The 18346-nt window shown below is 37.4% G+C and overlaps 3 protein-coding genes across 3 annotated transcripts; 1 reads left to right on the forward strand and 2 right to left on the reverse strand.

Moving 5' to 3' along the window:
• Window positions 1-4464: 4464 nt before the first annotated feature.
• On the reverse strand, window positions 4465-7075 carry LOC131015668 (probable aquaporin PIP1-4). The gene is made up of 4 exons (XM_057944089.1): window positions 6343-7075; window positions 5664-5959; window positions 5434-5574; window positions 4465-4800 (listed from the first exon to the last, which is right to left on the reverse strand). Exons 1-4 carry the CDS (start codon window positions 6674-6676, stop codon window positions 4699-4701), a joined length of 873 nt encoding a protein of 290 aa, XP_057800072.1. The 5' UTR covers window positions 6677-7075; the 3' UTR covers window positions 4465-4698.
• Window positions 7076-8670: 1595 nt separating this feature from the next.
• Window positions 8671-8982, forward strand: LOC131018547 (zinc finger AN1 domain-containing stress-associated protein 12-like). Its single transcript, XM_057947262.1, has one exon. The coding sequence runs from the start codon at window positions 8671-8673 to the stop codon at window positions 8980-8982; it is 312 nt and encodes a 103-aa protein (XP_057803245.1).
• A 6902-nt stretch (window positions 8983-15884) lies between these two features.
• Window positions 15885-17685, reverse strand: LOC131015671 (uncharacterized). Its single transcript, XM_057944090.1, has 2 exons — window positions 17535-17685; window positions 15885-16841 (listed from the first exon to the last, which is right to left on the reverse strand). The coding sequence occupies exons 1-2, from the start codon at window positions 17589-17591 to the stop codon at window positions 15930-15932; spliced, it is 969 nt and encodes a 322-aa protein (XP_057800073.1). The 5' UTR covers window positions 17592-17685; the 3' UTR covers window positions 15885-15929.
• Between the last annotated feature and the right edge of the window lie 661 nt (window positions 17686-18346).

The raw sequence follows: 18346 nt of genomic DNA on the forward strand, positions 1-18346 counted from the left end.
ACTCATATCTCTATTAAAAAGACAATCTGTCTTATCTGGTCATAAAAAAAAAAAGTAGTCTCGCATCTCGACATCTCAGTACTCTCAATAGTGTTAAGACACTACCTCACAACATAAGGAAAAGTACGGGGTGTTACACAATGGTCATCGTCTCAAACCGTACTTCAAGTCTAACGTGGATCGTGGTCTTGAAGTTGTTGAATTCAATGACCCATGAGTTTGAGGTACCGTCAGCTATAGACGTTAATTTTAGCACTTTTTGGGAGGTAACCCAATTTTTTTTTGTTTTCTTTCTTTTAGCTTGTTTTTCTTTAGTTTAATAGTTCTTTTTCATTTTTCCTAGTTGTTTTTTTTAGTTTTTACCGTTTTTCTGTTCTTTAATTAAAAAAAAAATTCGCAGGGCCGGCGACCGCCGAGGTCAGGCAAATTTTTTCAAAGGAGCCGGCGACCGCCGCCCGGTCGCCGCGCGGTCGCCGTGCGTGCGGGAGGTAGGTTTTAAAGTAGTTTTTTCCCCCTTTTTCCTCATTCTTTCACATCTCTCACTCTCTCACTCCAAAACCCACGAAAATTACAACTTTTCTTCATCAAATCACTCCCAACTCACTTCAAATTCACCAAATTTCTTCCACACATCTCTTACCCACATCATAATCTTCCATTCCATCCGAATACTTTGAGTGTTCTTCCACTTAATCACCTACATTCAAGTGGAAGGTCTTTGTGTTGGGTTTGTAAATCTTCACTTATTTTTGCTAAAGATTCAAGGTAACTCACTTCTATCCTTTGCTTTTATTGTTATTCTTTCTAGTTTTACTAAGATTTTTGCTATTGTTCTAGCTTAGCTTGGTAATTTAGCTTGATTTTATGATATTGGAGTAGTTAGTGTAGTGCTTTATTTTGTGAAGTTTAGTTGTGGATTGAAGCATGCTAGTCACTAGTGGTTTACTTGTTCATCTTACTTATGTTTTTATTGATGCTAGCATATTACTTTGTTGGAGAGTTTAGCTTGAATTTGTGTTGGAAAGTAGGCTTTGCTCATGATATGTTTTGCTTTGCTTATTCATATGAATAGAGTTAGCTTGGAATGGTGAGATTTAAGGATTGAGTTGTGGATTAGGGGGATGGTTTTTAATGGAAGTTTTTGCTAAGTTAGGAGCTTCATTGCTTTATCTTTGTTGGTTTCTTGGCTATGAGAATGGCGCAGCAAGAGGCCGACCGACGCCAGGCAGAGTTTGAGGCTTATGCACGTGAGCAGTTCGGCCGCCAGCAGCAGTTTGAGGAGTATCAACGAGCTGAGATAGAGCGTCAGATGGCTATGCAGGAAGAGCTTTTACACGAGTACCGGCGGTTTCGTGATCCACCGGCCTCCTGATTGCGTTTCTGTAAGTATGCATCACATAACCTTTATCTATTTTTCCCTCCAAATTTATGTTCGAGCTTTTGCTCCTTAATAAGTTTGGGGGAGGGGGATGGAGATTGGTTATGTTTTGCATTATTTTTCTTGCTTTTTCTTGCTTTTATTCACTTGTCTTAGTTTGTTTTGCTCGTGTTTGGTCTGTTTTCGTAGCGTGTTGGAGTCTGGTTTGTTCTTTAGTTTGCTTGTTTTGTTATGTTTTAGTTGGTTGGTGCTTTGCTGCAATGCTTTTGAGTTGGTTATTACTCCATTAGATTTTTGGTGAGGGGCTTATGATGATTTCTTTGATAAAATTTCGTAGAATTCAATCTTCTTTGATAAGTTGAGCATAATTTGAACTAATTTGTATAATTTAGGGTGATTTTGACCTTGATTTTGGGACGTTGAATAAACCTGTGAGGATTTGAGCTATAACTGTTTATCATACACAGTTTATTCTTTGTTGTGAGTTTTGTCAGTGCATGTGGTGATCTTCTAGAACTTGCCATGGTTTCTGTGTCGAGGTTGCTGTTGTGCTCAGGATTAGGAGATGATTTTAGGCCTTCTTTTGTTAGCCACATTATTATCCCAAACACTGTCCTTGAAAAAATTTATCCTTTGTTATCCACTTTGAGTCTATTTAGCTTTTATTCTTTAGCTGGATGATAGGGGGTGATGTAGTATATGGGAATCTTTATGTGGTGAATATCATAGTGGTTCATGAAAAAGAAGGGATGATATTATGATACTATTTACTCTTATAAGCTCTAGAAAGGTTGTGGAAAGAAAAAAAAAAGAGAGAGAGAAGAAAAGAAAAAGAAAAAAAGAAAAAAAAAGTGTGAAGTCGAGTGTACTTTGAGATATTTGTTAGAAAATCGACTTTTTGTTTCTTGGAAATAAATGGAGAGCATAAAAGAGTGTTTAGTTCTGTTTTGTGATGACTAAATCCCTTGAGTTGTATGATTATGGTGGCATAGTTGGGAGGAAGATGGAATTTATTCCATACTTGATTTGTGAAGTTATAAGGTTGGTGTTCTTAATTATTTTGAGTCACTTAGCCTATATTTCCCTACCTTAACCAATGTCCCTACATTATAACCCAAAAATAAAGACTTTTTTGATCTTAGTCCTGGCACACTTTTAGCGATGGAGATTGTAGACGATTGGCAAGCCTATGGTAAGTGATCTGCATTGCATTGAATTCGATGAGAGTATACACGTCCCATTCTACACATTGAGAGTTGAGTGATACACATACATAGTGAGATTCAATCGTTTGAAATTCAAGGTTGATTTTGCTTTAAGTTGTGTTTAATTGGTGAACTTTGTGTTTACTTGTTGGAGATTTGAGAATTCTAACTTTCTACGTTTTTCTGAGGCCTCTGTGATCCAAATTTATGCCCATTCGTGTTTATTGAGTTTATTCTTTCCATTATTCGAGGACGAACAATGATGTAAGTTTGGGGGAGTTGATAAACACTCATTTTGCATTGTTTTTAGGAGTGTTTAAGTGTTCAAAGTGCTAGAATTATGCTTGGTTGTGATATCATTTGGTTTAAGTTTCATATTCTTTTGTGATATTGCTTTTGGGTATGGTTTGGGTTATTTTGCTTTAGGTTTGAGTGTTTTGAAAGCTACATATGGATGTTGAAGATCCAAATATCAAGTTACAAGTGTTCCGGATGCGAAAATCGACGAAACGAGCTTGAAGAGCTCGAGAAAAGGAAGAAACGGAGCTGCCGGCGATCATCCGGCGACCCAGCCGGCGACCGCCGGCTGATGAAGGAAAATTGGGCAGTGCTCGGCGACCCAGCCGGCGACCGCCGCTCAGCCCGCCGAGAAATCGGCGTGGCTGGCGATCGGGCGGCGCTCGCCGTGCGCCCGCCGCGTCCAGTGGAAATTTAGTGAAGAAGGCGGCGACCGCCGCCTGCCCGCCGTGGGGTCGCCGCTAGTCCGTGTTTTTGCGTTTTTATGCGTTTTTCAAGTTCTTTTCGAGTTAAAACTCTGTAGTTTACCCTGATACTATATATAGGTCTTCTTTGTACCTATTCAGGGTTCCCAGACTTAATATTTCAGTTTTCTAGCTTTTAGAATATTATTGCTTTCTAGTTTTCAAGGCTTGGATCAAGACTGAAGATTCAAGCCGCTACAATCATTCTTTTTCGGTTTTTATACAATTTAGTTTTTATAATTGAATTCTTTTTAATTATGTTTATGTTTTATTTCAGTATGTCTGGCTAGTTTCGTTTAGCTGATTCTAGGGTTTGTAAATAGTTGATTGAATTTATGTGATTTATTTGTTAATACCTTTGTGCTTTCCAGTTTATGATTCATAATTCCTGGTGCTTGATTTCTTGTGAATTATTTGGCCAATAGTTTGCATGTTTAGCTATTCGGTTTGAGACCTAGCGGAGATAACTGTTTAGCAGATTCAGGAATGTATGATACTCCCTCCGTCCCAGCTTTTTGTATCCACTTTTGTATTTATAACTAAAAGTGGATACAAAAAGCTGGGACGGAGGGAGTATGATTTTAACCTTGAGACCTAGCGGAGATAGGTGGATCATAGGGAGCTATTCTTAGGAGCTATTGGGAGTTAGTAGATTTTCTTGAGACCCAACGGAGATAGATAATTTACTAATCTACGATCGTTGCTGCTCTAGCGAGAGTGATTGATTAATTAAGTGATCTCTCGTCATAACTGGATTAAACTGGTACATAGGATTAATAGATTTATTGCGTAGATTTAGTTAATGAATTTACTACCCTAGGATCAGTTGTCTGTTAATATTTGATTTTTCCTACGTATTTAGATTTATCGTTATTTGCGTTTTAGTATAAGTTAATTAAACTTTCTTTGTTCTCGTTTGCCTGTCTACTGTTTTAGTCTGTTTAGGAGATAACTAAAGTTATTTCGTTGTGTCAGTCCCTTTGGATACGATCTTCGATTGCTGTTTATACTACAATTACACCATGTTAGTTGCGGTATTTCTATTGCTAATAAAATAGTGATCAGGCACCACTAGCGCCCCTATATATATATATATATATATAGAGAGAGAGAGAGAGAGAGGCAAATACTCGTTGAGATGAGAATTTTCAATTACAAATGGATACGGACATACTTTTACCATACGTAGATTTAGGATATGGACCTCAAACTTTAAAAATAAAGAAATTAGAGAGCTTATCCATTCGAAAATACAGGCATATTAATACATAACCTTTGATTTACACACAAGTTGCAGAGGGAGGACTTGCGAAACTTGCCAAAAGACGATAGATACGACGACGTTGCAGCTTTCTCAGCAAGTCCTACCACTCTTGAAGGGGAGGGCTCTGATCACAATCTGGTGGTACATGGCGGCGAGGGCCGCCCCGATGAACGGTCCAACCCAAAAGATCCACTGCCCAATCACAACATATACAGTTAAGTTGAGTGAATATATCAAAATATCTATTTTGCTATTCTAAAGGGGGGAAAAAATACTATTTTGGGGATTAAGATATTATTTTGCCATTAATTTAAATAATTCAGCCTTAAATTATATAACTTTGAAATTTCGTGATTATAAAATGTGGACAAAATGTGGTCAGTTTACAACTAATTAAAAAGTTTCATGAGTGTAAACTCTAGGCAATATAGGGTGGGTCAGGTCAATTCATGACTAAAAAGTATTTTGCTCGTGAATTGTGGATAAAATAGGATAAGTCAATTTATGATTAATAAACTTTGTGGTTGTGAATTATAAGTAAAATATGACCAGTTCACGATTAAAGAGTTTTCTCATTATAAATTATTATATAATATAACCAGTTCACGATTAAGAAGTGATTATTATTATTATTATTATTATTATTATTATTATTATTATTATTATTATTATTATTATTATTATTATCAATGTAGCTTTTTATCTTAATTAAAAATAGTAAAATAAATATTTTACTAGTTAACTCCAGTTGAGTTTGCTCAGAAAAATACTTGAGAAATTTGAGGCGTTTGAAGCCATGCCATATTGTAAAACTAGAATTCTTACATGATCGTGCCATGCATGAGCTCTGTTGTAAATGATGGCAGCTCCGAGGCTGCGGGCAGGGTTGATACTGGTTCCGGTGATCGGGATCGTCGCCAAATGCACCAGCAGCACAGCAAATCCAATCGGAAGAGGAGCCAAAATCTGCAAAATTAACCACATAATATAAGTACCAATGCAATTTAATTTTATAATTAATGATGATTATAAGTGGGAGAGGAAGACATGCATACGGGGACATGCGAGTCTCTGGACTTTCTCTTAGCGTCGGTGGCGGAGAAGACGGTGTAGACGAGGATGAAAGTGCCGATGATCTCAGCGCCAAGCCCGCTGCCCTTGGTGTAGCCGTGGTTGATGAAGTTGGCGCCGCCGTTGAGCGCTTGGTAGGGGGCCTTCATGTAGCCCTTCACCACGCCGGCTCCGCAGATGGCGCCCAGGCACTGCATCACCATGTAGAACACCGCCCGCGTCAGCGATAGCTTCCGAGCCAGGAACAAACCGAATGTCACCGCAGGATTGATGTGCCCTCCTGTTAATTCACAAATATACTTCACCCTCTTACCAACCAATCACGTAAACAAATATACCATCTTACATTCAATTCTAGTTTTGCACGTAAACTAAATATTCTAATTCTACATAATCTTTTAATTGTTCAGTATTACTTTTTGATGTATTAATACCATTGCAGCTGCGTTAGTAACAAATAAATGCCAACGCGACTATCTGAAATTAATGACGTAAACATCCAACTACTTTCTTTATTATATTAGTCAATATTTAAGTCATTAGACACTTCAATCGTCCACCTCAACAAGTTGGATCCCCGAATACGTGGCCTAACGTATAGCACTTTGAGGCTCCATAACTCAATACAACTCATCATGCATATGTGAGAGAGAGAGAGGTGACCTGAGATACCGGCAGTGCAGTAGACAAGAGCAAAGATCATGCCGCCGAAGGCCCAAGCAATGCCCTGAATACCGACGGAGGCGCACTTGGTGGGCGATCGGCCGACGCCCATTACAGTCAAGATAGTGACGTACAAGAACAAGAAAGTGGCTACGAACTCTGCGATTCCGGCTCGGTAGAATGACCATGATCTGAGCTCTCCGTGCTCATAAAGAGGGTGCGGTGCGTCGTCCTTGTAGATCTCCTTGTGCGTCTGAGCAGCTATGCCCAATGGCTGCTTCTCTATGAACCTAGTCGCCCCAACCTCAACATCTTCCTCTCTATTCTCCGCCATGTATAATCGCTGCCTTCAAGATTTTTTTGCTTCGATGATGTTGTGGTGTGTGGTTAATAGAGTCCGTGAGGTGTGTTTTATACTGAAGTTGTCGTTGTTGCTGTTTTTTCTTTTTATTTATTTTTAAGTTAGAGTTTATTTTAACATGAATAAATATCAATTTTGGTCACAAGCTTTTTCGTAAATCAACAAAAACATCCCGACATAACTATATGTAATTGCAAAAATATAACCCTTTAAAAATTATAGGTTTCTCCCAAAATTCTCTTGCAATTATTGGAGTGTATTTACAATTATCATTTAAAACCAATTGATTGTATTTCATTTTTGTAAATTTGAGGAAAATGCATATGAGTGAGTGGCCTGAGGCCCTGAGAGAATTGTGAGACGAGATTGTTTTTTCCTTGATTTTTTTGCTATTATTTGTTCTTATCTTTTAGTGTCATAAATAACATTATTATTTCGGGGTCATTATCATTGTTTTATTCTACTATTATTGATCGGCTGGTATTGAGTCATTTACGTCACCGAAGAATATTTTGGCAGCTCAGCAGCTATCAAATTCAAAAAGATTGACCCACATTTTTTTTGTATTATTAGAAATATATTGCTCTATTTATGGAGTGTTTGCGAATGTTCGTCGACATACATATATAATTGACGCGTCTTCATGCCCCTTTAACCTTCACAAAAGAAATGATTTATGTAAATATATTTATTTTTATACTTTTAGTTGCAGTCGGTAAGATATAGACTACATGTCTGAATGAATAGTTTGTAGATGGCAGATTTAATAGAAAAAATTTATGTGCATGCATGGTAATGGTGTGCCCACCATAATTAAATTTAGGGTTGTTACTTGTTAGGCCCCTGAAGTATACGCCCTTATAGTGTTTAGCTCTCCTTAATCACTGTGTGTGCAAATTACCCCTGAAGTTCAAAAGTTCGCACACTTAAACCCTTCCGTCCTAACGCCGTCACGAGATCCTTGACTAAAGAACAAGGGCATCTGAAATCATCACTTTTTGCGTTTTCCCTCGGGTCAACCATTAGTCAATTTTTATTTTTTTATTTTAATTTAAAATCTGGGGCCCATTGGTAATGATTTGCAATGACCCTTTAATTTGGGCATTTTTCAGAAACATAGAACCTTAATTCTCCGGTGAAAGAGATGGGCGGCGGAACAGGTTATTTTCCAGATTTAGGAAGACATTGCTAAAAATCCGATTGCCATCAACTCGATATGACGTAGCCGTTGCAGTATTTGGCGAGGAACACTTAGCATGCGGCGCCACGAAGAAAGTAGCTTTGATCTCACCATTCTGGAAAGATCGTGGATACCCATCAATGGAGTTGATCTGCTTGATATTGTTGGGGTTGAAATTTAGGATATTGACAAGATAACGACAGATGAAGGAATTGGTATTGCATGCCACAACTGCATTGGAGTTCCTCAACAAGTCTATCTCCCTCACAGAAGGCTCCAATCTCGGAACAATCATCATCGAGCTCAGCACAGCCGTGAAACTCGCTCCCACCACGAAAACCACACATATCCACACCGCTAGCACCACCTTAGACGCAGAGTCCTTAATGTTCTCTCCTACAACAAAACATACACGATTTATGGTAATTGAAAGTAAAGGGGTGAATTCAGTAGATTGAACTACTACTCACTCTGTGAGAAGGAGATTATGGTGACTGAGAGCCACATAATGGAGCAGATGGTTTCCACAATGGAGTTGTTGGTGAACTGGTCGTTGTCTGCCGCAAATTCGCTGAGCCACACGACGGCTCCGGTTGCCATGCTCACTCCGGCGAACTGCAGCCACATGTTCTTGGTTAAGGGACTTAAATGATTTTACGTTTTTTGCAGTATTTTTGTGTAGAACACCGATTAGCCAAATCGCACGAGTGTCCCAAACCCGACGCCGACAGCTGTAAAGTGGTGGTCTGCGAGACTTGCTCAGCCGCAATCGAGACGACGGGATCCGATGGAGATCGAGGACAAGAATAAGCTTCTGGAGAGTCACGAGAAGTCCGGCGACTGCGATCCGAGGAAGAAAATGAAGTCGGCGTGCCCCGTGCGGCGCTGCAAAGAGGTTCTGACGTTCTCCAACACTGCGACGTGCAAGACTTGTCGAGTTAAAATCTGCTTGAAGTATAGGTTTTCGGCCGATCACGCCTGCAACCAGCTGAGATCGTCATCAGCATCTTCTAACAAGCTTTTGGCTGCGATGACGGGGAAAGATTGCGAGAACAAGACTTCTATTTGCAGTTCGCAGCTTAGTGTTAAAGCCTATTGATTTCGAATTAAAAAAAAAAAAAAAATTGACTAACGGTTGACTGACGGCATTAGGACGGAAGGATTTAAGTGTGCGATTTTTTGAACTTTAGGGGGTAATTTGCACACACATTGAGTAAGGGGAGCTAAACGCGATAAGGGCGTATACTTCAGGAGCCTATCTGCACCTTAACCCTTAAATTTAATTATAATTTATTATTATATTTAGATATTGATTAAATATCTCGTACAATTAGATGCATCGAACTGTATTTGAACTGAACAAAAGTCTCCTGTGCGAATGTCTGCTCATGATCCCACAATTAACAATTAAATCATACCTAATTATTAATTAAATATTAATTGATCCTCATTACGGTTTATTGATCTTAGTTAAAAATTTATAATAATCATATTAATTTTTTAATTAATTAATTAAATGGATGGTCACCGCACTATACAAAAAAACGTACGATTACCGACGGCATTTTGCCATCGGTAATACGGCCGCCGGTGATAAAGGCTACCGACGGCGTTACCGGCGGCAAATCGCCGTCGCTAACCATCTGGTCGGTAACGCCATTACCGACGGCGATCGGCCGCCGCCGGCATTTCCGCCGTTAAATGCCGCCGTTGAACGGCGGAGAGTTGCCGGAAAATTACCGACGGCAAATGCCGTCGCTAATTAGCGGCGGCGAGATCGTCGTCGGTAATTTCCACCGGACGGTGGTGGCGCACTCGCCGGTCTTGGCCGATGTATTACCGACGGCAAAATGTCCTCGCTAATTTCCACCGGACGGTGGTGGCGCACTCGCGAATCTTAGATTAGTAATAATCAATGTTTAAATTTTCACTTGTATTTCAATATATATTTAATTTTAATGTTTTTGTATTATTATCTTTGATCAATTTATTAGATGATAAATAAAAAATAAATAAATAAATAAATAAAATAAAAAATAAAATAAAATTAATTACCGACGGCATTTGCCGTCGGTAATTAGCGGCGGAAAAATACCGTCGGTAATTTTGGCCGGACGGCGGTGGTGCTATCGCCGGATGTCACCGGCGGTGGTGATTAGCGGTGGTCGGTTGCCGCCGGTAAATACCGACGGCAATTGCCGTCGGTAATAAATAATATATATTTATATTAATATATATTTAAATTAGCGACGGCGTAACCGCCGCTAATTAGCGGCGGCCCGTTTTGCCGTCGGTAATGCGCCGGTAATAGTCAAAAGGCGGGTCGCCGTTTTTGCCGCCGCCGTGCCGTCGGTAATTGCCGGCGGCGGCGCCGCCGTCGGTAGTTTTCGTCGCTATTTACACGTTTTTTTGTAGTGCCGCTTTCCGCCCATGCAGATGTGATGCCCCGCTCTTTTAAATACATATTAGATTAAATATGTGCATTAGTTATAAAATTCTTTTAATTATTTATGGTGATTATTTTGTTCAGATAATAATATTTCAGCAAAAGTCTGTATAAGAGATACAGAGCTGCGATTTAATATTCAGTCATGAATGAAACCAATAATTAAATTTATTGGTTTAACTATACGTTTGAGACTTTGTTTTACCAGTTTATTGATTTAATCAATATTATTAGAAAATTTAGATTTATAACCGATTTTATAAATCGTGTTATTTAAATCAAATTGCTAGAATTATAACTTGAGATCATATGCATAATAATTTTATTATTTCGCATTATATGAGTTAAGGTATTAAGTCGCGAATTAATTCCGACTTTCACGTATTAAATCTCAAGATTGAGGATTTAATTTATGTAAATACGAGGAGTATTTATTAAACGAGAATTGGAGAATTATTACAGGAACTAGGAGAAACTAGATCACGGCACTACACGTATGTCTCGATTTTTCATCCAACACATCAATTCCTACACTATTTCCTACACTATTCCCTACACTATTCCCTATACTATTCCACCTTCACCTCCAATACACCATTACTGCAGAAGTTTTTCTAAAGATTGCAGATTTCTTCCTGTAGCATATCTGAACTCCATCACACCCCAAAGTTTCCTGTAGGAGAAGAAAATCACGCCAATATCCACAATTTTCAAAAGCTTCAGCACGCCGAGAAAGAAATTTCACGGCAAGATCACAATTGTCAAAGGATGCAAATTTCAACGATCAAATCTTCAAAAGTTGCAACTCCAGGTACCAAAATTTCCACCATTTTGATTCTGTTGTCTGCAGAAACTCCTCTATAAATTGAGGAGAGTTCTGCAGAAGGAAGAAGTGCAGCGAGAGGTGTGAGGCAAGAGAGAGTTTAGAAGATTTGTTTTTTTTACTTGCAAGAGCTCAAGTGAGCTCCCTTCGCCGGGCCTTTTCTTCGTCGACCGGCCACTAGGCTCTGAACCGAGAACGTGTACTCGTTCCTCCATCTTTAGGCTACCAAACCCAACAATCGAAAGGCCGAAACCTTCTCTATATTTTCCCGACCAAAGGCCACAATATCCTTCGGAGGCCAACGTCGAATTCCCGACTTAGCCACCGGCCAACTTACGGCCTTCGTTTCTCACTATCCTTACGACGAAAAAGGATCGAGAAACCACCGTTGTGTAGCCTGATCTATCTCGCACGAGGAAAACTAAGTCGTAGACCTTCGCGGCTAAACCCCATCGCGGAACGACGACCAGAAAAAACCCCGGCGAACAACTTCCATTAGTGCTCACTTGGACAAGGGTAAGTTGACGCCCTTATTTCGATGCATTCCCGTTTCTATTATATTATGAGAAATTTCTGGGGTATAGATGGGAGTGTGGTAAATATTCGTACAAAGTTTCATATCATTTGAACTTCGTTTACTACCCTTTTAAAATTCGAGAAGTCTACTGCCCGTATCTGCTAAAACTGTCGTGAGGCAGATGATTAGGTTAATTATTTCAGTAACCATATGTTGATATTTAGCTCTCAAATTTTTATTCTATGAAGATATATGTGTTAGCTATCTACATATAAAATTTGAGCTCATTCAGGTAACGTTTGCTATTTTTCAAAAATCTGGACTTTCAGTTGGCAGAAACTGCCGAATCTGGTAGGCGATGGGAAAATCGCTATATCTCTTAAACTACTTGGAGTTTTTCAACATACTTTTTTTTTAATTAAACTAGACTCAAAGAGGTTTCTATTGATATAAAATTAGACTCCATACGAGTTCGGAGTAAAAGCAGTTTATTAGTTGAAGTTGAATATATACAGTTTTGTTGAGATGGAAATGATTCAAAATAATTCCTATTAAGGATTTTAAAGTTTTATTGTTGATAAAATATCACTTTTAGTTTATAAATGAGCTATTGAGATATATAAATATTCTGAGAAAGATTTCATGAGAACTTGTTGGTAAAATTATATTAGATGGAATAGTTGATAAATGAAATATTAAAGATTTATTAATTAAATGGTTAAAATATTAAAATTATTAGATCTTCTCGAAAAATTCTTTTTATAGTTAACTCCTTTTATTATTTTAAAATATTTTTACAAATGTTCCTAAAATCTCACAATGAAATTTTCATCAGGAATTAATGTTTAGAATTTATTAATGACTTATTAGTTCTTTTAATAGTAGCAATATATATATATTGATTGGCATTATTAAATGGGGAAAAGGAAAATATTTTATAAATTATTCTTTATTTATAATGGATAAATAAAGGAATAATATAAAATGGGCTTTCCTACATCCTCAAAGGTACATGAAGTATTTCGATAAAAGAAGAACGATTGTATATGAGTTAGATACAGTCGTTTAAGGAAATATGGGTAGTTAGAGAAATGAGTGAATAGTGATTCACTGCATTTGTTGTTATCTTTCCTATTATTCACTCGAACACATGTTTCGTGTTATCAAAGGTTCAAATAAACAAAAGCGCCTGAGTAACCTATCGCGCTAAGGAAAGAGAATCATTGTCTTAAGTAGCAAAACACTGCAATCAGGTAGGCATTACTTTCATATATATCAAATGAATTTAACTGTTACGTTCAAGCAAGTTATTTCATGACAAAATCTTTGAATTGAAGTTATTTCAAGTATTGTCTTGCCATAAAATGTTTCAATTTCAGTATGATATCTATCTGATATGGTTTTGCCAGTTATCATGTAATCGAATTCGAGTCTTGAGCAGTTGATAGCTATCCTGCCTTGGCTAGTGTACACCAGTGACCGTGAGTCATCTAGCGGGTTGGCCGGTCAAGTGACCGTGAGAGGTGGCCACCTCTCCGGCACACAGATTCAGATATGATAGATTACAAAAGAACTTAGTCTGATCAGACGAACTTTAGAATCACAAATGAATTTAGTATGCTTAGGGCCTTTTAAAGTAAAAACCCTTGGTTATACTATTGAAATGGCATGACAATTTACAGTTATTATGTATGTATATGATTTTCGGCATATGTCTACTGAGTACCTTGTACTCAGCCCTGCATGTATTTCTAAATGTGCAGGTTGAGCAGTGATGAGTGATGATGGGGTGTCGTACGGAGCTTTGTCATATTTACTAAATAAACTCTTGGCGATACATGTCTTCATACATGTATCACGTTCTCATTTCCGCTGCGAACACTCAGTTATGATGCAGTTTATCCTATTATGTTGGATTGTCAAATCAAGTTATTGTATAAACACTTAAATCGGATACTCATGAACGATTACTCGTTATTATCTATATATATGTGTGACTTATTCTCATATGATGTCTAAATCTTAATTTAATTCATTTATAATTATTTATCACCCCTTTCTGTCCCCTCTCCTAATTTCCCTTCCCTAGTCACGGTTTCCTGGCTTACCTATCCTTAGTTAAGTCCGGTCGTGACAGCAGATAAATGGGGCCAGCTCCCTTATAAATATATATAACAAAATTTAATAAAAATTATTTAAAATATTTATAATGAAAAAAGAGTCACACATACATTTAGGATATTGTTAAGTAAATTTTGGGTAAATAGTATAGTTTACAAGGATAAAATTATACTCCATTCGTCCCACAAATCTTGACACGTATTTTTTTTGGGCCGTCTCACGAATCTTGGCACATTTCTAAATAAGGTCAAACTCTCCTGCTTTATCACTTTTATTATATTCTGTCTCCTACTTTACCAATTTTATACTTTATTAACTACACACTTAAAACACTAATCTACAATTTTTTAATTCCTGTATCGAAATCAAATGTGTCAATATTCATGAGACGGAGGGAGTAAAAATTATGTGTAATGCAATGTTTAAAAATAAAATACGCATAAATTTAAGAAACATACTAAAAAGAAAATGCATGCATAAATAAAAGCTAAAGCTCGGAGAAACCGAGAAAGTGTTGTATTTGAGAATAAAGTGATGAATAGATCAAATTAATGGCACAAAACTGTTCGTGCTATACTTCAAAAAATTCATGTTATATTTATTTTTTGAAAAAAAATATTTATAAATTAATATTAAAGTTATTTAATTTCTATGTGGTAAAAAATATACAATATTAAGTTGCGTGATTTGTTAGTAAAATTACAAAGTTTTGTGAAATTTAAAATCCACACATAAAATACTTATAATGAGTACATAACTTACATTATATAATGCCCTAGCTAGTTTTTAAAATTACATAAAATTAATAAATTCAACAAAAATACATAATTTAACTAAAGGTATATATAAAATACAAAATAAAAAGGAATCCGAAGATACAATTATTTGCCTAACAATAAGCACTACAAAAAAACCGCAAATTGCAGGCCAAAATCATCCGCGGCATATCGACGGCGAAAAAAACGGGTCGGATATAGGGTAAATACCAACGGCGAGACTCCTGCCTATACGTACCGACGGCAACTGCCGCCGGTGACAATCGCCGCTGCCAGTACACCAAATAAAAGTTTTAATTTTTTTTTGTTTAAAATATCGGAGGCTTTCGCCGTCGATAATTACCGGCGGCACATGGCGCCACCAGTATTTGTAGGCGGGTCGGGGAATACCGGGGGCAGGTAGGGCTGTAAACAAACCAAGCCGCTCGCGAACTATTCGGAGCTCGGCTCGAAAAAAGCTCGTTCAAGTTCGTTTAAAGAAGCTCGTAAAATAAACAAACCAAACTTGAGCTTAGTAGTATTCGGCTCGTTAGCTCGTGAACATGTTCGTCAAGTGATTCAGCTTGAAAAATATAAATTATTAGTAGACATAACTTATATTTATCCACTAAAATTAATAATAATTGTATTAAATCTCTAATTAATTTTATTTGTTATAATTAGGCTCGTGAGCCTCAAAGTATTCGGTAAGTAAAGTTCGGGATTCGATTCGATACTTAACAAACCAAATTTGAGCACATCACTATTCGGTTCGGCTCGATTCGATTACACCCCTAGGGGCAGGTGCCGCCGGTAAATTCTAGGTTCAAATTCGGGCAATTGCCCCCGTAGCAACACAAGCGCCGTAGCCCCCTCTCTCTTCTCTTCCTCGCCTCCGCCTTCGCCGCCGTACCCGCTCTCCGCCGCCGTTACCGCCGTCGCCGTCCGCCTCCGTCCAGGTAAGCCCCCTTTCTTCGTCTCTCTCTTTGACCCCCCCTCTCTCTCTCTCCCTCTCTCATTTCAGCCCCGCCCCTTGCCGCGCCACCGTCGCCTTCGCCACCGCTGCCGCTAAATTTACATATTCGATTTTAATTCGATTGTAGTCTTGTTTTTCGAGTAATATTAGTTCCAACATACTTTGACTTATGTGGAAGCAAGAACATTACGTGTGCGTGTGTTGACCTAACGGTAGGAGGTTAATGTTTAAAACTTGATGTCGTGGGTTCAAGTCCTCCGTCGCGCGGTCTTTAAATTTATTTATTTGTTTATGTAATTTATCAAAAAAAAAAACAAAAACATTAATTAAGAACCATCCATGGTCTAGTGGATAATTGGAAAAAGCAATTGGAAGTTACATCAAGTGATGCCAATAATTGTCACAACTTCACTTTGTACCCTTGAGAGCTTGTTTGAATTCTCCCTCAGTGAAGCGAGACACACTACTAATAAGGACATTTCCTACCATTCGTTCTGACGATGCTCGAATAGTACTAGGAAACCTAGAGACGGGTATTCCCTTGTCAGTCAGGAACGACAAGCTCGACCTACTCGAACCATTGACCGTCCCTTGATGGAGGGGGGCCGGGAACCCGATTCCACGGCTTTCACCGTATAAACCCCAAGCTTTGTGATAGTTAAGAGAAAATCCCCCATATTGCTCGTGCTGCTTCAATTCAGCAAATCTATGAGACAAACTCTTTTCTTGAGCCATCAACTTGCAAAATTCAACCCTAGATGCTGATGATGAGTGACTATCCATAAAGGGAAAGTGATCATTGATCAAATTGATACTATTTCTCTGATCTTGAAGATGAGATGTTCCAATCTTCGCACACACCTTCTTCTCTAAACGTCTTCCATTCTTCTTATTTGATTCAGAAGCTACCAACTCTCTCATCTCATCGCGCATCCGTGCAAACATGCTCTCCTGCGCGGCTGCAAGCTCACGAACAAGAGAATCCGCAAAGATCTTTAGATCCTTCGACATCTTCTTCTCGTTGACTCTGTGTAATTTCTTCTTCGTCGCCACTCTCTTCTTCTTGCTCGGTTTTAGCTTCTTTTCCTCATCAGCTTTCACATTCTTGGTGCCAATGCCACTAGGGATATGAAGCTTCTCATCAACATGGTCGTGGCTTCGTGTATCATCATCATTACATGCTTCGTCGTTTTCAAACAAGACCAAATCGGTGACTATCTTTTTTGATCCTTCATCGTCATCGCTTGAAGAGTCTTCATCAACGTTGCCCCTCCGCAGCTCCCATCGCCGGTGAAATCCTTCGTCTTGGTTCATTATCAACTGCATTAATCAAATACAACTCTGTTTCATTCAAAGGCTACTACTCAAACTTACTTCTTCCTCACCTGCTCTAGTCAAACTAGTATCAGATGCTGATGATGATATAAGGATTTAGAAATAAAGGAAAGAAGCAACACAACAAACGAATCATGAATTAATACTCGAAAATGGAAAATATGGTAAAATATCATCAATTGAGAAAGGCAAAATATATATAACCTTCTTTTTCACATCAATCACAAAACTAATTCGATTGTATTAGATTGTTTACCTACACACATTCTCATATCAAAACTCCAGCCCTCATCTCACAGAAGAAGGGTGAAAAAGGTAAAGCTAATTAATTGAAAAATAACACGATATATTCAATTCAATTAATAAAAAAAGAAACTTAACAATGCCTACAACTTCCATTTCATCAACCTTCTACGTCTGATTAGCATTAGAAAAACCCTAGATACAATCTTTGAACTAACAAAAACATTACAAGCAAAAGAGAAAAGAAAAAAACCTCTCACTAATCAACCATTTTAAAAGAATTAATCTAGAATAACAAGAAAATATCAGAGGAAAACAAGATATTTAACACAACCGTGAAAAAGGAAAACGAACATTCATGAAACAGTGGTCGCCATTACGTACGCAACGGAAAAAATATGATTCACACAAGAAATGAGTTTAACTTTTTTTTACCATTATTCTCTGGCTCCTCCCTATTTTATTGAGAAGATGAAGGCTCTCAATCTTCATTTATTTCAAGCATTTTCACTCAAGAAGGGAATGAAAAGATATGATTTTTAAGCTTGCTATATGTGGAGAGTGCTTATGGGTGCGACCGCGATTATATACTAGATTAGGGAAGAATACCATTTCAAAATCACAGCAATACTGGATTACATTTCTTTTCAGTTTCAATAAGGTTTCACATTCTTTCCTATTTTCTATTTTCTCCCTTTAATTTTTGTAAACTGTTTCCAGCATATATACTTGATTTCTTTTCTCCATTATCAGAATTCCTGAACCCCATCTGTGCAATCTCATCAAAATTGTCTTATATTACCTTCTATCTCCAAGAAAATTACCGATTTGATTGAAGGTTTGAGAGATATATTTACGTTGTTGCTGTTATTTTATTTTATACTACGGCCATGATATATTTTATTAAAATTTTAAATTATGTAAAAAATTTAAAATGTAATTATTTTTGAGATTGGTGACAAAAAGAATTATGCTAATTTAAATATTAGTATTTAATGTATAATAATAATAATAATAATAATAATAATAATAATAATAATAATAATGGTTTAATTAGTATAATATTAAATTTAATACATGTATTATAATAATTAAATATGTATAATGATAATTAAATTTGTAGATTGTAAGTCAGACAATTTAAGTTAATCTCAATTTGACTAAATAACATTAAACAATCGATATAGCAAAATTAATCGCCGTCAATTAATATAATAATTTTAGGCTCTTGAAAGTCCATATTATGT

Source organism: Salvia miltiorrhiza, chromosome 3 (assembly GCF_028751815.1).
Source record: "Salvia miltiorrhiza cultivar Shanhuang (shh) chromosome 3, IMPLAD_Smil_shh, whole genome shotgun sequence".
In the NCBI taxonomy this organism is placed as follows: Eukaryota; Viridiplantae; Streptophyta; class Magnoliopsida; order Lamiales; family Lamiaceae; genus Salvia; species Salvia miltiorrhiza.